The 15,897-nt window shown below is 50.4% G+C and overlaps 2 protein-coding genes across 5 annotated transcripts; both read left to right on the top strand.

Annotated features, from left to right (window-relative positions):
* The first annotated feature begins 3,851 nt into the window (after positions 1-3,851).
* On the top strand, positions 3,852-6,650 carry Gfer (growth factor, augmenter of liver regeneration). Of its 4 annotated transcripts, none has more exons than XM_023711871.1 (3): positions 3,852-4,527; positions 4,925-5,118; positions 5,935-6,650. In XM_023711871.1, the coding sequence occupies exons 1-3, from the start codon at positions 4,267-4,269 to the stop codon at positions 6,095-6,097; spliced, it is 618 nt and encodes a 205-aa protein (XP_023567639.1). In that variant the 5' UTR covers positions 3,852-4,266; the 3' UTR covers positions 6,098-6,650. The 4 variants fall into 4 exon arrangements, with proteins under 4 accessions (XP_023567639.1, XP_004627937.1, XP_023567638.1 ...); XM_004627880.2 differs by having other exon boundaries at positions 4,922-5,118; XM_023711870.1 differs by having other exon boundaries at positions 3,852-4,533.
* Positions 6,651-9,597: 2,947 nt separating this feature from the next.
* Positions 9,598-13,628, top strand: Syngr3 (synaptogyrin 3). The gene is made up of 4 exons (XM_004627879.3): positions 9,598-9,840; positions 11,546-11,783; positions 12,076-12,218; positions 12,295-13,628. Exons 1-4 carry the CDS (start codon positions 9,742-9,744, stop codon positions 12,502-12,504), a joined length of 690 nt encoding a protein of 229 aa, XP_004627936.1. The 5' UTR covers positions 9,598-9,741; the 3' UTR covers positions 12,505-13,628.
* Positions 13,629-15,897: the final 2,269 nt, after the last annotated feature.

The following is a 15,897-nucleotide window of genomic DNA, read 5'->3' as shown; positions in this document are numbered from 1 at the left end:
ATTGATACCTATTTAGATATCAATCCCTGATGCACATCCCTAGGGAAGTATATAGCTGTGTTTCCTCTTTTTGTCTTGGTCTTGAGATGTGGCCCATATGGAAGTGTCTGTCTCTTCCAAAAGTTGCAAGGTCTTCTTGTCTTCCATCTTGTCTCCTCAAGGGCCTGGCCCTATCTGACTGCCTATAATATTTCTATCGAACCTGGCTGCTGCAACAGTACCAAATAAATAAATGATTAATATATATATATATTTTAACAATCCACGGTGCACATGACAACTAGATAATCTTTGCAAAATGGAGATTGAATTAGCTCAGCCAGGTGCAGTAGCTCATGCAATAGCTCAGGAAGACTGAGGCAGGAAGATCAGAACAAATTGTATTCCTAATTGGGTAACTCAAGCAGGACATGGTGGCACATGTCTGTAATTCCAGTACTCAGGAAGCTGAGGCAGGAGGATCACTGTGAGTTTGAAACCAGTCTGGGCTACAGCGTGAGCTCAAGGGTAGCTTGAACTGCATAGGAGACCCTGTCTCAAAAAACAAAGCAAAACAATTAATTGAGGCTGGGCATGGTAGCACACCCCTGTAATCCCAGCCCTTGGGATGCTGAGGCTGGAAGATTGAAAGTTTCAGACCAGTTTGAGCTACAAAGTGAACTCAAGGCCAGCCTGAACTGTATAGTAAGACCCTGTCTCAAAATGATTTAAAAAATGGGCTGGGGAGATGGCTCAGTGGAATAAGCACTTCCCTGGCAAGCACAAGGACCTGAGTTCAATCCCCAGTTCCACCAAAAAAAAGAAAGAAAGAAAAAGCCAAAACAAAACACTAATTGATGGGCTGGAGAGATGGCTTAGTGGTCTAAAGCACCTACTTGGAACAAGCTTGGCAAAGCAAGCACAGGGACCGCGGTTCAATCCCCCAGCACCACATGCTGGCCCGCCCGCCCCCTGGTGGGCTGAGCTGGCCACACAATAAATAAATAAATAAATAAATAAATATTTAAAAAAGAAAAAGAGATAGGGTTGTAGTTCAGGGGTACAGCACTACTAAAATCCTCCAGTGCCTAGAAAAAAAAAAAGCATCAGGTCAAGGTAGTCCTGCCCAAAACTGTGTAGTACAGGAGCTGAGGAGATGACTCAGTAGAATAAGCACTTCCCTGGCAAGTGCAAGGATCTGAGTTCACTCCTCAGTTCTGCCAAGAAAAATAGATAAAATAAAAAAACCAAAACTGTCCAGTACCTTTCCTATCCAGTACCTTTTAGAACAAATCCTAATCTCCATAGCAGTTGACAAGATCCTTGGTGGAATGCTGGCCAACTCTGGATCTCTCTTTCCCCCTCCTCAGAATTTTGCTCTATAGGCCTTTTTGCTCCTGCAAAATGTCAAAATCGGGCTGGTGAGATGGCTAAGTGGTCTAAAGCAAAAGCACCTACTTAGAACAAGCTTAGCAAAGCACAGGGACGGCGGTTCAATCCCCCAGCACTACATGCCAGCCCGCACCCCCCCCCCCCGTGGGCTGAGCTGGCCACACACACACACACACACACACACACATAAATAAATAAAAATGTTTTTTAAAAGCCACTTTTAAAAAAAATGTGATCTCAGGATAAATCCTGAGAGCATTTCACTGACCTTCTCAGACCAAAAAGCTACAACTCTTGTTGCACAGGTCCTGCTTTACCTTGGTCTTAACCATCCAGTAGAAAAGTATGAAGACGAAATATAGGAAGTAAAGCCATGCTGTTATGTTGAGCTGTGGGGGACTCAGGTCAATAATTTCTGACATTGCCAGTTAAACAGAAGACCTAATGCTATTATGGGCTACTGGACTCTTTTAGAATATTTTGCTGAGTTTACGCACCTATAATATTCAATAACAGAACTTAGAAAAAATGGGGTATACCGATGAATGACCACTTTGTATCTGTGTATTCAAAGTGGTTAGGATAGATATATAGTTGCATTCTCTTAATGAATAGAATGATTTGTTCTAATGGTGTTTGTAAATAGGATCTCAAGTCCACATCTTGTACAGCAATTAACCACTAAGAAGAATATATGCAATGTATTATTTGTTGAAACTGTCTCATTGCTATCTGTTTATCAATAAAATTTTGAAAAATAAAATAAAAAATGTGAAAATCTTCTCAGGTTTGGTTTTTTTATTTTTATTTTTTAAATTTATTTATTTATTTTTTTGAGTGGATATCTTTATACTGTTTTTTGCTAAAAATTTCACCATATATTTTTTGTCTTATATTTGGACCATAAGTTTATTTCTTTTTACATAGATTTTTCCCTTCTTACATGTCAGATTTGGTTTTTAAAAAAAAAATTTATTTATTTATGTGGGGGGGCAGCTCAGCCCACCAGGGGGCGGGGCTGGCTGGCATTGGGTGCTGGGGATTGACCGCGGTCCCTGTGCTTTGACTAAGCTTGTTCTGAGTAGGTGCTTTAGACCACTGAGCCATCTCACCAGCCCTCAGGTTTGGTTTTGAAGGGGTTCCTTAGCTCTTATTCTATTGAGCCATCTCCCGGGCCCTGAGAAGCCCTTTTGTGGAAGAAAAAAAAAAAAAAAAAAAGCCCTTTTGTATTTTCTACACTCTGTACATGAATGTAAGTAAACATTGGCTAGTGTGATTCTCTAGTTTTTCTGTCTTGTTGGATTTACTGGTTATTTTTTGAGGCAGGATATTATCCTTGAGGTGGCCATGCTGCTGCATATCTGTAATCCCACCACTCATTTGTAATCCCATCACTTGAGTGGCTGAGGCACTAAAGGTTGCTGAGTTCGAGGCCAGCCTGAACTGCATAGGGAGACCTTGTCTCAAAAATAAATATTCCTTATCTAGCAGGGAGTGATGGCGGGTGCTGTAATGCCACCATTGTGGAAAACTGAAGGCACAGGATGATTACAAATTTAAACGCAGCCTGGGCAATTTAGCCATTTATTGAGATCATGTGTCGAAAAATAATGGGGGACCAGGGAGATTGGGGGTGTGTGGGGAGATGATGGGCTGGGGAGATGGCTCAGTGGAATAAGCACTTCCCTGGCAAGCACAAAGGCCTGAGTTCAATCCCCGCCCCCCCCCCAAAAAAAAAAAAAAAAACATTGTGTGGGTTTTTTTTTTTTTTTTGGTTGTCTCAGGATGCGTTCAAGGCATGTCTGGCAAGGCTTGAGGATCTGGGATTCGAACCACAGCATCCTGATTGCTTTGTTTAAGTAGTCACTTAAACAACTGAGCTAATGGGCAGCCCCCCCAAAAAAAAAAATTAAAAAGAAACAAGACTGGTCTTCGTAGCTTGCGCCAGCAATCCCAGCTCTTGGGAGGCTGTAAACAGGCGGATCATTACGAGTTCGATCTAGTAGTGAGACCCTGAATACCCTGTAGATCCTTCCCTAAAAATAAAAAATAAATAAATAAAAAATAAAAATAAAAAACAGGTTGGGGAGACACTGTGTTCAATCTCTAGTACCGCTGGCAACAATAAAAACAATAGTATGGGCTGGCAATGCTGACCACATAATCCCAGTACTTGGGAAAAGGCTAAAGCCTGAGCTACATCGGGAGTTCAGGCCAGTTTGAACTATAAGGCAGGAAGACCCGGTCTCAAACCCCACCCCTCTACTCCCCAATAATATTTTTATTCAACACGTGAGCTAGCTGGGAAAGCTCCTCTCTTGGGCAACAGCCGGCCGCCCGCGTTCCCAAACTGCCGCGCCCACAGCTCCTGGGTCCTAGCGCCTGTGGACCTCGGGGCTGTAAGACTGCGTCCCCGCGTTGCCCTGGCGCCAGCAGCAGCCAAGAGAGTGTTGCCCAGTTCCACCTCGGGAAAACAACAATAGGGGTGGAGCGCACCGCATCCCGGATCCCGCCTGGGCCTTAGCCCAGGAGCTCAACGCGGTCTCAGAGCTATTTCCGCAGCACGCTGATCTTGTACTGAAGGAAACGCGAGCAACGCAATGGACGGTGAACGCCAAGCCCAATCCGGGGAGCGAGGTTCAGGGCCCCCAAAGTCGCCTCAGCCGGATCCCCGGCCCGACCGCGGGCTGGACTTGGGCCTCCCGCCCCGCCTCGCTCTGCGCCGGAGCCTCGGGCTATGCGCCTCCGAGCCCCGCCTCGGACCTCCAGCTACGCCTCGCCTGCGAGCCCCGCCTCGGGCCTCGGTTCTTGTGGGCGCGCGTTAGCAGCGCCCGGAGGCGGACCTGGCGGTCCAGCTCTAGGTTGACCTGGCCCGGCAGGCTGTGCGCGGGCAAGATGGCGGAGGCCGGGCCCCAAGCGCGCTTTTCCCGTAGCAACCTCTTTTCCTTCCTCCCGGGTGGCACGCGATCTGAGGGAACTGACGACCTGGAGACTGATGCGCGGGGCCGCGGCGCGGGGCGCAAGGATGCCGCCGCTCTGTTGCCCACTCCGGGCCAGGGGGCGACCCGGGAGCTGCCGGGCACCCAAGACGCCTCGCGTAGGCGGCCCTGTCGGGCCTGCGTGGACTTCAAGACGTGGATGAGGACTCAGCAGAAGGTGCAGGTGCCCTCGCGACCGCTAAGCCCTGGCTCTCGGCCTTATGCCTTGTCCTCGGGAGTCCCGGGCAGGCATCTAATGGGCCCACGCCCCTGGGGTTGGCTGTGCCTGAACTGTGACAGCCCCCTCCCCCACGGCCTGAAGTTGAGCTTTCGGCCGCAGGAGGGCTCGATTCCCTGAGGACTTGGGTCCGCTGTCAGGGTTGCGGCTTGACCTGAAAAAAGGGACTACTTTCCTTTTTTTTTTTTTTTTTTTTTTTTAATGCTGGGGTCCAAACCAATGGTGCGAGGTATGCTAAGCAAGCGCTTGTATCTGAGGCTACATCGAAGGGGAATATTTGCGGGTCTCTGGTTGGGGGGACAATGAACTGACTCTTAGTTGGCTACTTCTGCAGCAGGACAGGAAGTTTAGGGAGGATTGTCCACCGGATCGTGAGGAACTAGGCCGCCACAGCTGGACTCTGCTTCACACCCTGGCCGCCTACTACCCAGACCATCCCACCCCACAACAGCAGCAAGACATGGCCCAGTTCATACATTTATTTTCCAAATTTTATCCGTGTGAGGAGTGTGCTGAAGACTTAAAGGAGAGGTAAGCTGTGACCACTGTCTGCAGGCAACAGAACCTTACTGGAAGGGCTCTTGACTGATGTCACAGCCTAGCAAAATGGATACAAAGATGGCGGATTGCCTCGGGAGCTGGGACTGACATCTGGGAGAGGATGGGTTGCATGAGCTTTCTCCTTTCCCTGGGTGCTACTGGGTTTTGGCTGTAGCCATACTTCTATGAAGGGCTTCCCTAATGGGTGCCTTGCTTTGCACTCATCTGGAGGCCTTGGACAGGTTAGCTAGGACTTCACTTATAGGGCTGGACTACTGGTTTTAAGACCTTGGGAATATACTTATTTTTTCCCAAGTCACCTCTTCATCAAAGCACCCAAGAGTCATGCCTGTTCCTCCATAAGTGCTTTGGAGTTGGATGTGCAGTACAGCTGCTAATGCAGTTTAAAGCCTGGGCAACTAGAATGAAGTTTCTTGCTGACTTGGAGCACTAGGCTTCAGGTACTGTTTACAGTTATGTAGTTATGCACGGCTCTACCCCTCTGCATCCTTTTAGAGACACTGGGCTGAGGCCTTCCAATTGTTACAAGGTTGTAAAGTTAATATCTATGCCTTATTTAATGCCTTGCCCTGGGCATTTGTCAGAGTTTGCCAAGCTCCCCAAGTGGGTGTGTGGAGCAGCCCAGAAAACCACAGGGTTAGCTCTGTTCTTGGAATTCCTGTACCTTAGAGCATGAGGGCATAGCTAGTTATGGCTCAGCAGTACCCAGTTCCCTCCCCAGGAGCTGGCAGGGACAGCATGGCCACTGCTTTTTTTCATCATCTTTCTTGTGCTCCTTATACACAGGATATGCAAAAACCAGCCAGACACTCGAACTCGGACATCCTTCACCCAGTGGCTATGTCATCTGCACAATGAGGTGAACCGCAAGCTGGGCAAGCCTGACTTCGACTGCTCACAGGTGGATGAACGCTGGCGCGACGGCTGGAAGGATGGCTCCTGTGACTAAACGAAGGCCACCCTGTTTGGAGAAGGGTGGGACAGTAATTACATTGCATCTGAACCAGAGCCTATTGTGTCTCAGCAGGACAGTCTCCAGGACACTGCTCACAGGGGCCACTCCTCTCGGGCAGAATGCAGTAGAAATGGAAATGCCCACTGAAAAAATTCTGTGGCTTCCACCTCAGAATGGAGGCAGGACCAGTCATGCTGCCACTTGCTAATCAGCATGTGGCCTCCTGCCTGAACCTCAGGACATGGACCTAATTCCCCCCAAAGGCAGACAGAAAATAAAAAGAATACCTGGTGGGGTTCCCTGTGCCTACTCCTTGAGGTCAGGCCATTGTGTGGCTGGGGATGCCTACAGTGCTGGGGCCTCAGTGGCTCTGGGCTTCTGGAATGAGGCCTGCTCTGTGCTGAGCTTCCATAGAGAAAACTCAGGCAGAGTTTTTCTCTGAGAGTTCCACCTACCATATTGCTCACTCTCTGACAGGCACATGGCCTTTCATAGCAGTGACAAGGCTTGTCCAAAGATCACCCTGGGGACAACTTTCTTAGAGTTTTGAGACCAAAATAAAATGCTGGAAGTAAAAGTCCTGTTTTCAGTGTGCTTTGTTCTGGGACTTGCAGTGATGGCAAGGATGTGCACGTGCTGCCCAGCCGGGCCAGGGGGCACTAATGCAACTGGAGCCGCCAATAGAGAAGTTGCTCATCCTTTCTTCCCCAGTCACAGGGCCTCTTACCTATGACTTTTCTCAAGGCCTGATGCAGCTTAATGCATGTTTGCTGAGGATTCATCAGGTGCTCCCTGGAAGCTGTGTGGTTTTTTTTTTAAATTTTATTTGTGTGTGTGTGTGTGTGTGTGTGTGTGTGCGCGCGCGCAGCCAGCTCAGCCCACCAGGGGGCAGGGCTGGCTGGCATGTGGTGCTGGGGGATTGAACCGCAGTCCCCGTGCTCTGCCAAGCCTGTTCTAAGTAGGTGCTTTAGAGCACTGAGCCATCTCACCAGCCCCTGGAAACTGTGTTCTATTCCAGACATGATATCTGTATTTTCATTGCCTTCTTTCCTACTGCACTTCCCTTTTTTCATAACTGGCTTCCCGGGCAGGGAGATAGCTCAGTAGAATAAGTGCTTCCCTGGCAAGTGCAAGGAAGGGACTGAGTTCAATCCCCAGTTCCACCAAAAAAAAAAAAAAGACCACCCCATAACTGGCTTCCCCAGAGTATCTTTTTTTCCATACCGGGGATTAAACTCAGGACCCTGTGCTTGCCAGGCAAGTGCTGATTCTACTGAGCTATCTCCTCAGCAGAGTTAGTATCTGCGTATCTGTCTGTCATATACACACTTCATTTTGGAATTTTTTATTTATTTTTTATTTTTTGCAGAACCAGGGATTGAACTCAGGCCCTTGCGCTTGCCAGACAAGCACTTATTCTACTGAGCTATCGTCCCAGCCCCACCTTGGAATATTTTCCAGGGCATCTACACTAATAGTGCAGGGAAAGTTTCTGGGTCAAACTGGCATTTGAGGGCTGTCAATATTTAGCATTAAGGGAGCCATTACAGAGGGAAAAGTCCCAAGACAGAACCTGGGCCCCTAAGGCTCAACAGGTCTGTCAGGAGAAGGCACCTGAAAAAGGCTGCCACGAGAGAATATGTGTGGGGCTGGGGAGATGGCTCAGTAGAATAAATTCTTCACTTGCCTGGCAAGTACAAGGGCCTGAGTTTTTGGTTTTGGTTTTTTTGCACAACCAGGGATTGAACTCAGGCCCTTGCACTTGCCAGGGAAGCACTTACTCTACTGAGCTATCTCCCCAGCCCCAGGGACCCGGGTTCAATCCCTGGTTCTACAAAAAAAAAAAAAAAAAAAAAAGAGGGAGGGTATGTGATAGATGAGGATGAAACTCGGTGGTGAAGTAGTTGCCCACATGCAAGGGGTGACATCTGTAAGCATATCCTAGAGGGAAGGGACCATCAAAATTAGACATGCCCTCACCCATGAATGCCCCTTTGGGCTTGGCCTCCCACATAAATGTTACTGTGAGGGCTGGTGAGATGGCTCAGTGGTCTAAAGTACCTACTTAGAACAAGCTAAGCTAAGCAAAGCACAGGGACCGCGGTTCAATCCCCCAGCACCACATGCCAGCCAGCCCCGCCCACTGGTGGGCTGAACTGGCCACACACACACTAAATAAATAAATAAATAAGTAAGTAAATAAAAATTTAAAAAAAAAACTTTTTAAAAAAAATGTCACTGTGAGCAGATGTGTCATTTAGGAGCTTTATTTTTATTTCAAGGGGACAGGGAGAAGTGTTGAAAGCAGCGGGTAACAATAAAGGAAGCAGAGGAGTCAAAAGCTGTTTGTTTTTCCAAACTGGGACAAATGTTTGGGTGCTGGTACAAATGATACACATGGGAAAGGAAGAACTGGATACAGAAGACTTGCCACTGACAGATAAGAAGGATAAGATTGGGTAGGAGGTGTACCTGACATGACAAAACACTAGTGGGCAGCACCTCTAGCCACATCTGTCCAGCCTACTGGCCCATTTCTAGGCTGAGGAAATTTGAGGCCAGAACAATGGATCTCCAGAGTGCTGGACCAGGCATCACTTCATGCCCACACTTCCCTTTGAAGAATGAACTAACAGGGCTGAGGATCTAGCTCAGTGGCACAGTGCCTGCTTGGAAAATGTGAGGGTGTGAGTTGGATTTCTTGTACCAAAAGGGGGGAAAAAATGCTTGTATAGTACAGACTGCTTATTGCTATACTGATCCCAGAAAACCAGATATAGACGAGTGGGTGTCTTTCCATGACACCCCCCTACACACACACACACACTGCCTTCTCCAAGAACGACACATAGGAAAATGGCTTCTGTTTAAGAGGAATTTGTTTAGGGGGCAACCTCTTGGGAAAGGAGTCCTGTCACCAGGTTCAGGGCATATGGGAGACCCAGTAGAGGCAAGGGCAGCTTCCTTCCCCTTCTCCCCTAATTCCCAACTCAGTACTTCTCACACAAATGAGTCCTTGGAGGATACGAAGCAGTGAGGAGAGCTTCTGTAGACCACCATGGGCCCAGGAAAGATGTAGAGAGGGGCTCCTTTGGGCTCAGTCTCCCACATAAATGCCCTGTGAGCAGAGGCCATCATTCTGACCTGGCTGAGTTTAGACCCTTTTGGAAAAGCTACGGTAGAGCTGGATCATAGAAAAGTTACCTATCTATGGTCGTTTGGGACCAAAGACAGGGAGCCGGTTGTCTCTCCCTATGGGCAAGGGGAAAAGTTTCTCGGCCTCAGTTTCTCCTTCTGTACTCACCTGCCTTTCTGCCTCCCCTACCCCCAGGAGGACCAGGCAGTTGATCACCGGAACGTCACCACCACGCCAGGCCAGGGACCGCAGGTGAGGGTGGGCGGAGCAGACGAAGAGCAGCGCCCGGCTCCGCGCGTGGACCCGTGGGGGGCGCAGGCTCGGCCCGGCCCCGCCCCGCCCCGCGCGCCCCCGCCGCGCGCTCCCGGGAGGCAGCGGCGGCGGCAGTATCCAGAGCATCAGCAGTCTTGGCAGCAGCCCGGCAGCCTCGGGCGGGGTCGGTTGTCGGGCCGACGACAGACAGAGGTCGCCGGGGGCGAGCGGCCTGACCTCCCAGCGGGCCATGGAGGGCTCCTCGTTCGGCGCGGGTCGTGCGGGGGCCGCCCTGGACCCCGTGAGCTTCGCTCGGCGGCCGCAGACCCTGCTGAGAGTGGCCTCCTGGGTGAGTGGCCCCTGCCCAGGGACCCCTCCCCATCCTCTCATTCCCCTACCCGCCTCCTAGCCCCTCGCCCCCTGCCCCTCACCTTGGTCTTCTCCTTCGCCGGCCCCTCCCCCGCCGGCCGCAGGTTGAGGTGACGTCACCGGGCTGGGCGCGCCCACCTGCGGGCGGGGAGGGGCTGGCGGCGACCCAGGGACCTTGAGAGGTCACCGCTGGTAGCCCCCGGCCCCCAGTTCCTTCTTAGGTCTAACTCCAATCCCTTTCCTCAGCCTTCTCTCTGTTTTTCCCGTTCTCATGACCTGGAAACGGGCACCGGGGTGGGGACGTGATTCGCCCAAAGGCTTGGACGCCTAGCCCCAGCACAACGAAGGAGCTAAAAAAGCCGAGAGGGATCAGGAAGGCCGCCCCTCACCCCTGCACACACAGCTGTCAGGCCCCTTTGAAGGGAGCTGGCCCTCCCCAAGCCTCCAAGTTGTGGGTGAGAGTAAGGGAGGGGTCTCCGCACTGGGTGGGCTTCCTGGAGAAGGTGCCTGGTTTGAGGCATTCTGAACCCTGGGGCATGCCTTGCTCCCCTACACCTTCCATGCAGGAGAGACAGTGGAGTGCCTAGTTCTGGGTTTTGTGTTAGAGGAGGGAGGTGCCCAGAGAGGGCAGGGCTCGGCTCCGGCCTTCCCTGTGGAGTGACTGACTAGACCAGAAAGCTGAAATCCTTCATCTAGCTCTCAGCTTTAGTCCCAACTGTGGACTCCATAGGGGGGACATTGCCATGTCCTGCCTGCTCTTTTGACTGGGTGTCTCAGAGGTGGGAGAGGAAAAGAGCAAAATGATAAAGTTGAGACCAAGGTCCGTTTTTGGAAACATAGGGCTGCCCAGAGTAAAAGAACAGTGTCAAGTTTAAAAGGACTGTGGTGCACCCCCACCTGCCTGCCTGAACTGTGCCCAGAGGGTACTGAGGTTGGGCCAAACTCTGAAGGTTAGTGATGTCTTCTTCTGAACACATTCATGGTTGATATTAATCAGTTCCATGGTAAACATCATCCCTCAGGTACCCACCACTTCGGAGGCTGGGGAGGTCCTCCCACCCAGCCCTCAAACACTGGGCTGTTTACCCAGGAGCACACAGCTACCAGGTGCTGAGAGCAGGTTCGACCTGGGGCCTGGCCTACACCTCTGTGCAGCCTCCCATCCACTCCTCCCTTCCCCACGCCCTCCAGACTGCAGTTCCGGACTCACGGACCAACCGAAGTGAAGACTCCTGTTCCACACTCTGGAGTGTGCCCTGAGTGGACGCCATGGTGCCTAGGTCGTGCAGAAGAGCTGGCTTGAATCTCTTCTCTGACTGATAAGCCAAGTGACCCTGGACAATCCCTTCACCTGTTGGAGCCCCAATATCCCCAACTGCAGAGGGGATAAGAATGGTGTAGCTGCTGTGTAGTTAGCCTAACTCAGGGGGACATCTTTGACCACAAAACAGTGGCATCCCCTGGGTTCTTGGAGTATTGCACTTAAAAGTAGTGGTGTTAGTACGGTACCTGAACCTGGTAGATGTTCACTAATTGGTTCCTATTGTCCGTAATTACTAAATACAGGAGGGTTGGGAAAGATAGGCCGGTATTGCAGAGGAACGCGGGCACAGGCCCGGAGACCAGAGGTGCTAGAGGGAGGAGGGCCTCTACCAAGCCTTGAGCAGCGCCGCCGCCGCCCGTAGGTGTTCTCCATCGCCGTGTTTGGGCCTATAGTCAACGAGGGCTACGTGAACACCGACAGCGGCCCGGAACTGCGCTGCGTCTTCAATGGGAACGCGGGTGCCTGCCGCTTTGGCGTCGTGCTGGGACTCGGGGCTTTTCTAGCCTGCGTCGCCTTCCTGCTGCTCGACGTGCGCTTCCAGCAGATCAGCAGTGTCCGCGACCGTCGCCGCGCTGTGCTCCTGGACCTGGGCTTCTCAGGTGGGCGGGGTCGGAGGGGCGGGGCCCGGAGGGGCGGGGCCTGACCACCCGAAGTCCCGGGGATTCTGGGGAGGACAGGCCCAGCTCCTGCGAAGGAGGGGACAGCGGTAGGCGGGGCCCGTGATGAGCGGGCTGGTTCTCCAGTGTACCTCGCTGAACCCTATCACTGGCCTGTGCCGCGGAGCCTGGCATCATCCTGGGGTCGACTTTAGACCTGGCAAAGCCAGGTGCACCGTGGACCGTAGGTTCCTGCTGGTGGTGGAACTACGCTGGCTGCGGTTGCTGTCCTTAGGTCTCTGGTCCTTCCTGTGGTTTGTGGGCTTCTGCTTCCTCACCAATCAGTGGCAACGCACCGCACCAGGACCCGGCACCACACAGGCTGGGGATGCGGCCCGGGCTGCAATCGCTTTCAGCTTCTTCTCCATTCTCAGCTGGGTAAGTGTGGGCCCAAGGGGCAGCAGGGGATGGGGCACTTCAGCTGACCCAGCTGACCTGCACCCAACCCCTACAGGTGGCGCTCACCGTGAAGGCCCTGCAGCGGTTCCGACTGGGCACCGACATGTCACTCTTTGCCACAGAGCAGCTGGGGACTGGGGCAGGCCAGGCCTACCCTGGCTACCCAGTGGGCAGTGGCGTGGAGGGCACCGAGACCTACCAGAGCCCACCCTTTACCGAAACCCTGGACACCAGCCCCAAAGGGTACCAAGTGCCTGCCTATTAAAGGTTGGCAGGTGCAGACAAGGGCTCAAAAGCCACCCCACCAATTCAGGCCCCAAGGCCTCCTGGGACCTCCCTCAGATCATGCCCACCCAGTGCCAGGGACACAGGGGATGGCCACTGTGGGTTTCCGTTGGCCAAGTAGATGAAGTCCTTCGGGGGTTCCTGAGCTGTCCCCACCAAGCCCCTCAACAAGAGGGTCCAGACCTGAGCTCCTGTAAGAGGGCAGCACAGCCTAGGGTGGGTTACAGAAAAAGAGGCAGTCTCTTCAGGGGCCAGGTAACCTGGGCTTACCTGTTTATTCCAAGGTCAGAGGTCCAGCTGCCCTACACAGCCTGGTGCTGGGCTTCCCAGGCCCAGGGGTAAGGACACTAACCTCACCTTGAGGCCAGAGATTATGGCCACTGTTCCCCATCCCCAGTCCTATGGATAGTGACTACCTTTGCTGCTGTCTTGGTTTGCCCTGTCTGGAGCCTCCCTCCATTTCCACTCATAGACTTTAGAGCAGCCTGGCCTATTAGTGTTGTCGTGATTGTGGTCAAGTCTTCCAGTTTCATCTCATAGTGCCCCATAAGCTGCCCCTCTCTGTGGGCCATTCTGGCCAGGAAGGCACAAGACAACTGTGGTTCTGGGCAACAGCCCTTCAGTAAGACCTTGCCTAAGGGAAGAGTGGAACACCTGGGTGCCAGGCAAGACATAGTTCTCATCAGGAAAGAGTCCCGAAGCTTCCACCTGCCAACAGTGCCCCCAGAGACAGCCATTCCTGCAAACTGTCTTACTTTGGCTTCCTGGACCAGTTTCTCCCTCCCAACCCTATACCTTGTTTCAAGGCCCAGCCCTATGGGGGATTTTCGTGTGTAGCTGACTATTCATGCATTGCACAAAGCTGGCTTTTCACATAAAGTTAAACCTGACATGTTGCCATATTTCATTCTTACAGACAGATGCCTCCCTCTGGAGTTGCGGTTGAGTGACATCTCTATACATTGTAGCATAGAACAATTATTTAAGTGATATTTAAGTGAATATGTTTACAGTTTTTGTATATATGGATATCTTCTGAAAGAACAATCCATGATTGTGTATTTTTAGTGTCCCATATTCTGACTGCAACTTCTTTACAATAAAGATTGTAAATGCATTGACTGTGATCTGGATGCTTCTGGAGTCATTTCTACCTCTGCTCTTCCTGGTACCAGGGCAGGGGCCGTAAGGTCCAGAATACGGGAGTGGGTAAGGATGCAGAGGCTAGTATAGCTCCCAACTTCTGAGAACTCAGATTGAAGATCCTGAATGGATCACACTGGTCTGGGTAAAAAAATTGCCCCTCGGGGCAGGCTGTCTGCAATGGTGGGGATGAGACAAAGACCACCATGGGATAAAGGACTAGTGAACTCCTGGGGTCTAACTCAAAGCTTACTGTTGGACTTTAAAAGTATATGTTTTCTTCCTTGCTGTTCACTCCCCTCAGAAACCCAGTATGTCATTAAAGCCAGGATGCCCAGACTGTAGTGTCTCCAAGAATAAATTGGGTGAAAAAAAAAAAATATATATATATATATATTTTTATTTTTTTTCTGGCAGAACTGGGGATTGAACTCAGGCCCTTGCACTTGCCAGGTAAGCACTTTTTCTACTGAGCCATCTCCCCAGCCCACAGTCTTGTACTGTAGTGCAGGCTGGCCTTGAACTCACTATGTAACTCAGGCTGGTCTCAAACTAACTGCAGTCTTCCTGCCTCAGCCTCCCAAATGCAGGGATTACAGGTGTGTGCCACTATGCCTGGCTGAGAGAATAAAGTTATTGGGGCCAGGGAGATGACTCAATAGAATAAGTGCTTACCTGGCAAGCACAAGCGCCTGAGTTCAATTCCCATTTCTGCAAAATAAATAAATAAATAAATAAACAAACAAAATTATTGGGGATCATCATAGAAGGATAGGGAACAGAAAAGCTCGCAGGTTCTTAGCTCATTTAAACTGGTTTATGGGGGCTGGGGAGATGGCTCAGTGGAATTAAGTGCTTTCCTGGCAAGCACAAGGACCTGAGTTCAATCCCCGGTTCTGAAAACAAAACAAAACAAAACAAAACAAAACATAAACACAGTCCATGGTTTGTGTTTTCTTCAGAGACAGAAATTCACAAAATACTTATGCTAAAATATAGCCAGATGTAGGGCCAGGAAAGATACCTCAATGGCTTAATTGTCTGGCTGGCAAGTGCAAGGTCCCTGATACTGCAAAAAATAAATAAAAAATATCCAGATGGGTGACAGTAGATCCCTATAATTCTAGTACTCTGGAGGCTGAGGTTGAAGGATCCAAGTTTAAACCTACCCTGGTCAATTTAGTAAGACTTTAAAAAATGCTGGGTGGAGCCAGGGAGATAGCTCAGTAGAATAAGTGCTTGCCTGGCCTGAGTTCAATTCCCGGTTCCAGGGGAAAAAAAAAAAAAAAAAAAGCTGAGGACATAGCTTGTGAAGTCCTTCAGTTCACAATATTGCAAATAAGCCAAATACCAGCAGCTATTGTTATTTGCATTATTGAAGATTGAACCCAGGCAACATTAACACTGAATTACATCCCAAACTCTTATTTATTTATTTATATGCTTGTTTTGTTTTTGTTTATTTTATTTTATTTTTTATTTATTTATTTTTTTGGCGGAACTGGGGATTGAACTCAGACCCTTGTGCTTGCTAGGGAAGCACTTATTCCACTGAGCCATCTCCCCGGCCCCTGTTTTTTTATTTTTTGAGACAGGATCTTGCTATGTAGTTCAGGCTGGCCTTGAACTCACCATGTAGCCTAGGCTGGCCTCAAACTCACCATAATCCTCCTGCTTCATCCTCCCAGGTGCTGGAATCATAGGTGTGTGCCACTATGTCCAGCCACCAAGCTTGCTTGTGTATGTATGTATGTATGTATGTATGTATGTACTGGGGATTGAACTTAGGGCCTTCATACAGAGGAACATCCCACCATACACCTTGTTTCTGTTACTTTTCTTGCAGCTAGGATGCAACAATTGACACCCACAACTAAAAGAGGTTTGTTTTTGCTCATAGTTTACTTAGGTTTTAGTCACTGATTGGCTGGCTCCAAGGCAAGACAATACACCAGACACTTGGGAAGGAGGCTCATGGAATGGTAGACCAGAAGCAGAAAGCAAGGAAGCCCAGAGCCCAGCTTCCTGGCCACACCCCCAGTGACCCACCTCTTCTCACCAGGTCCCACCTCCTAACAGCAAGTAAACTATTATAAGCCCCATAATCCAAGCATGTCCCCAAAATCTCACCTATAAGCATATGAGGCTTTGGGGAAATGTTTAGATATAAACTGTGAACTCAGGCCCTGTGCTTGCCAGGGAAGCGCTTATTCCACTGAGCCATCTCCCC

This window comes from Octodon degus, unplaced genomic scaffold (genome assembly GCF_000260255.1).
Source record: "Octodon degus isolate 3935 unplaced genomic scaffold, OctDeg1.0 scaffold00021, whole genome shotgun sequence".
Classification (NCBI taxonomy): domain Eukaryota; kingdom Metazoa; phylum Chordata; class Mammalia; order Rodentia; family Octodontidae; genus Octodon; species Octodon degus.
Note: the sequence above shows the minus strand (reverse complement) of the source record. Positions and strands in the feature narration are given on the sequence as shown.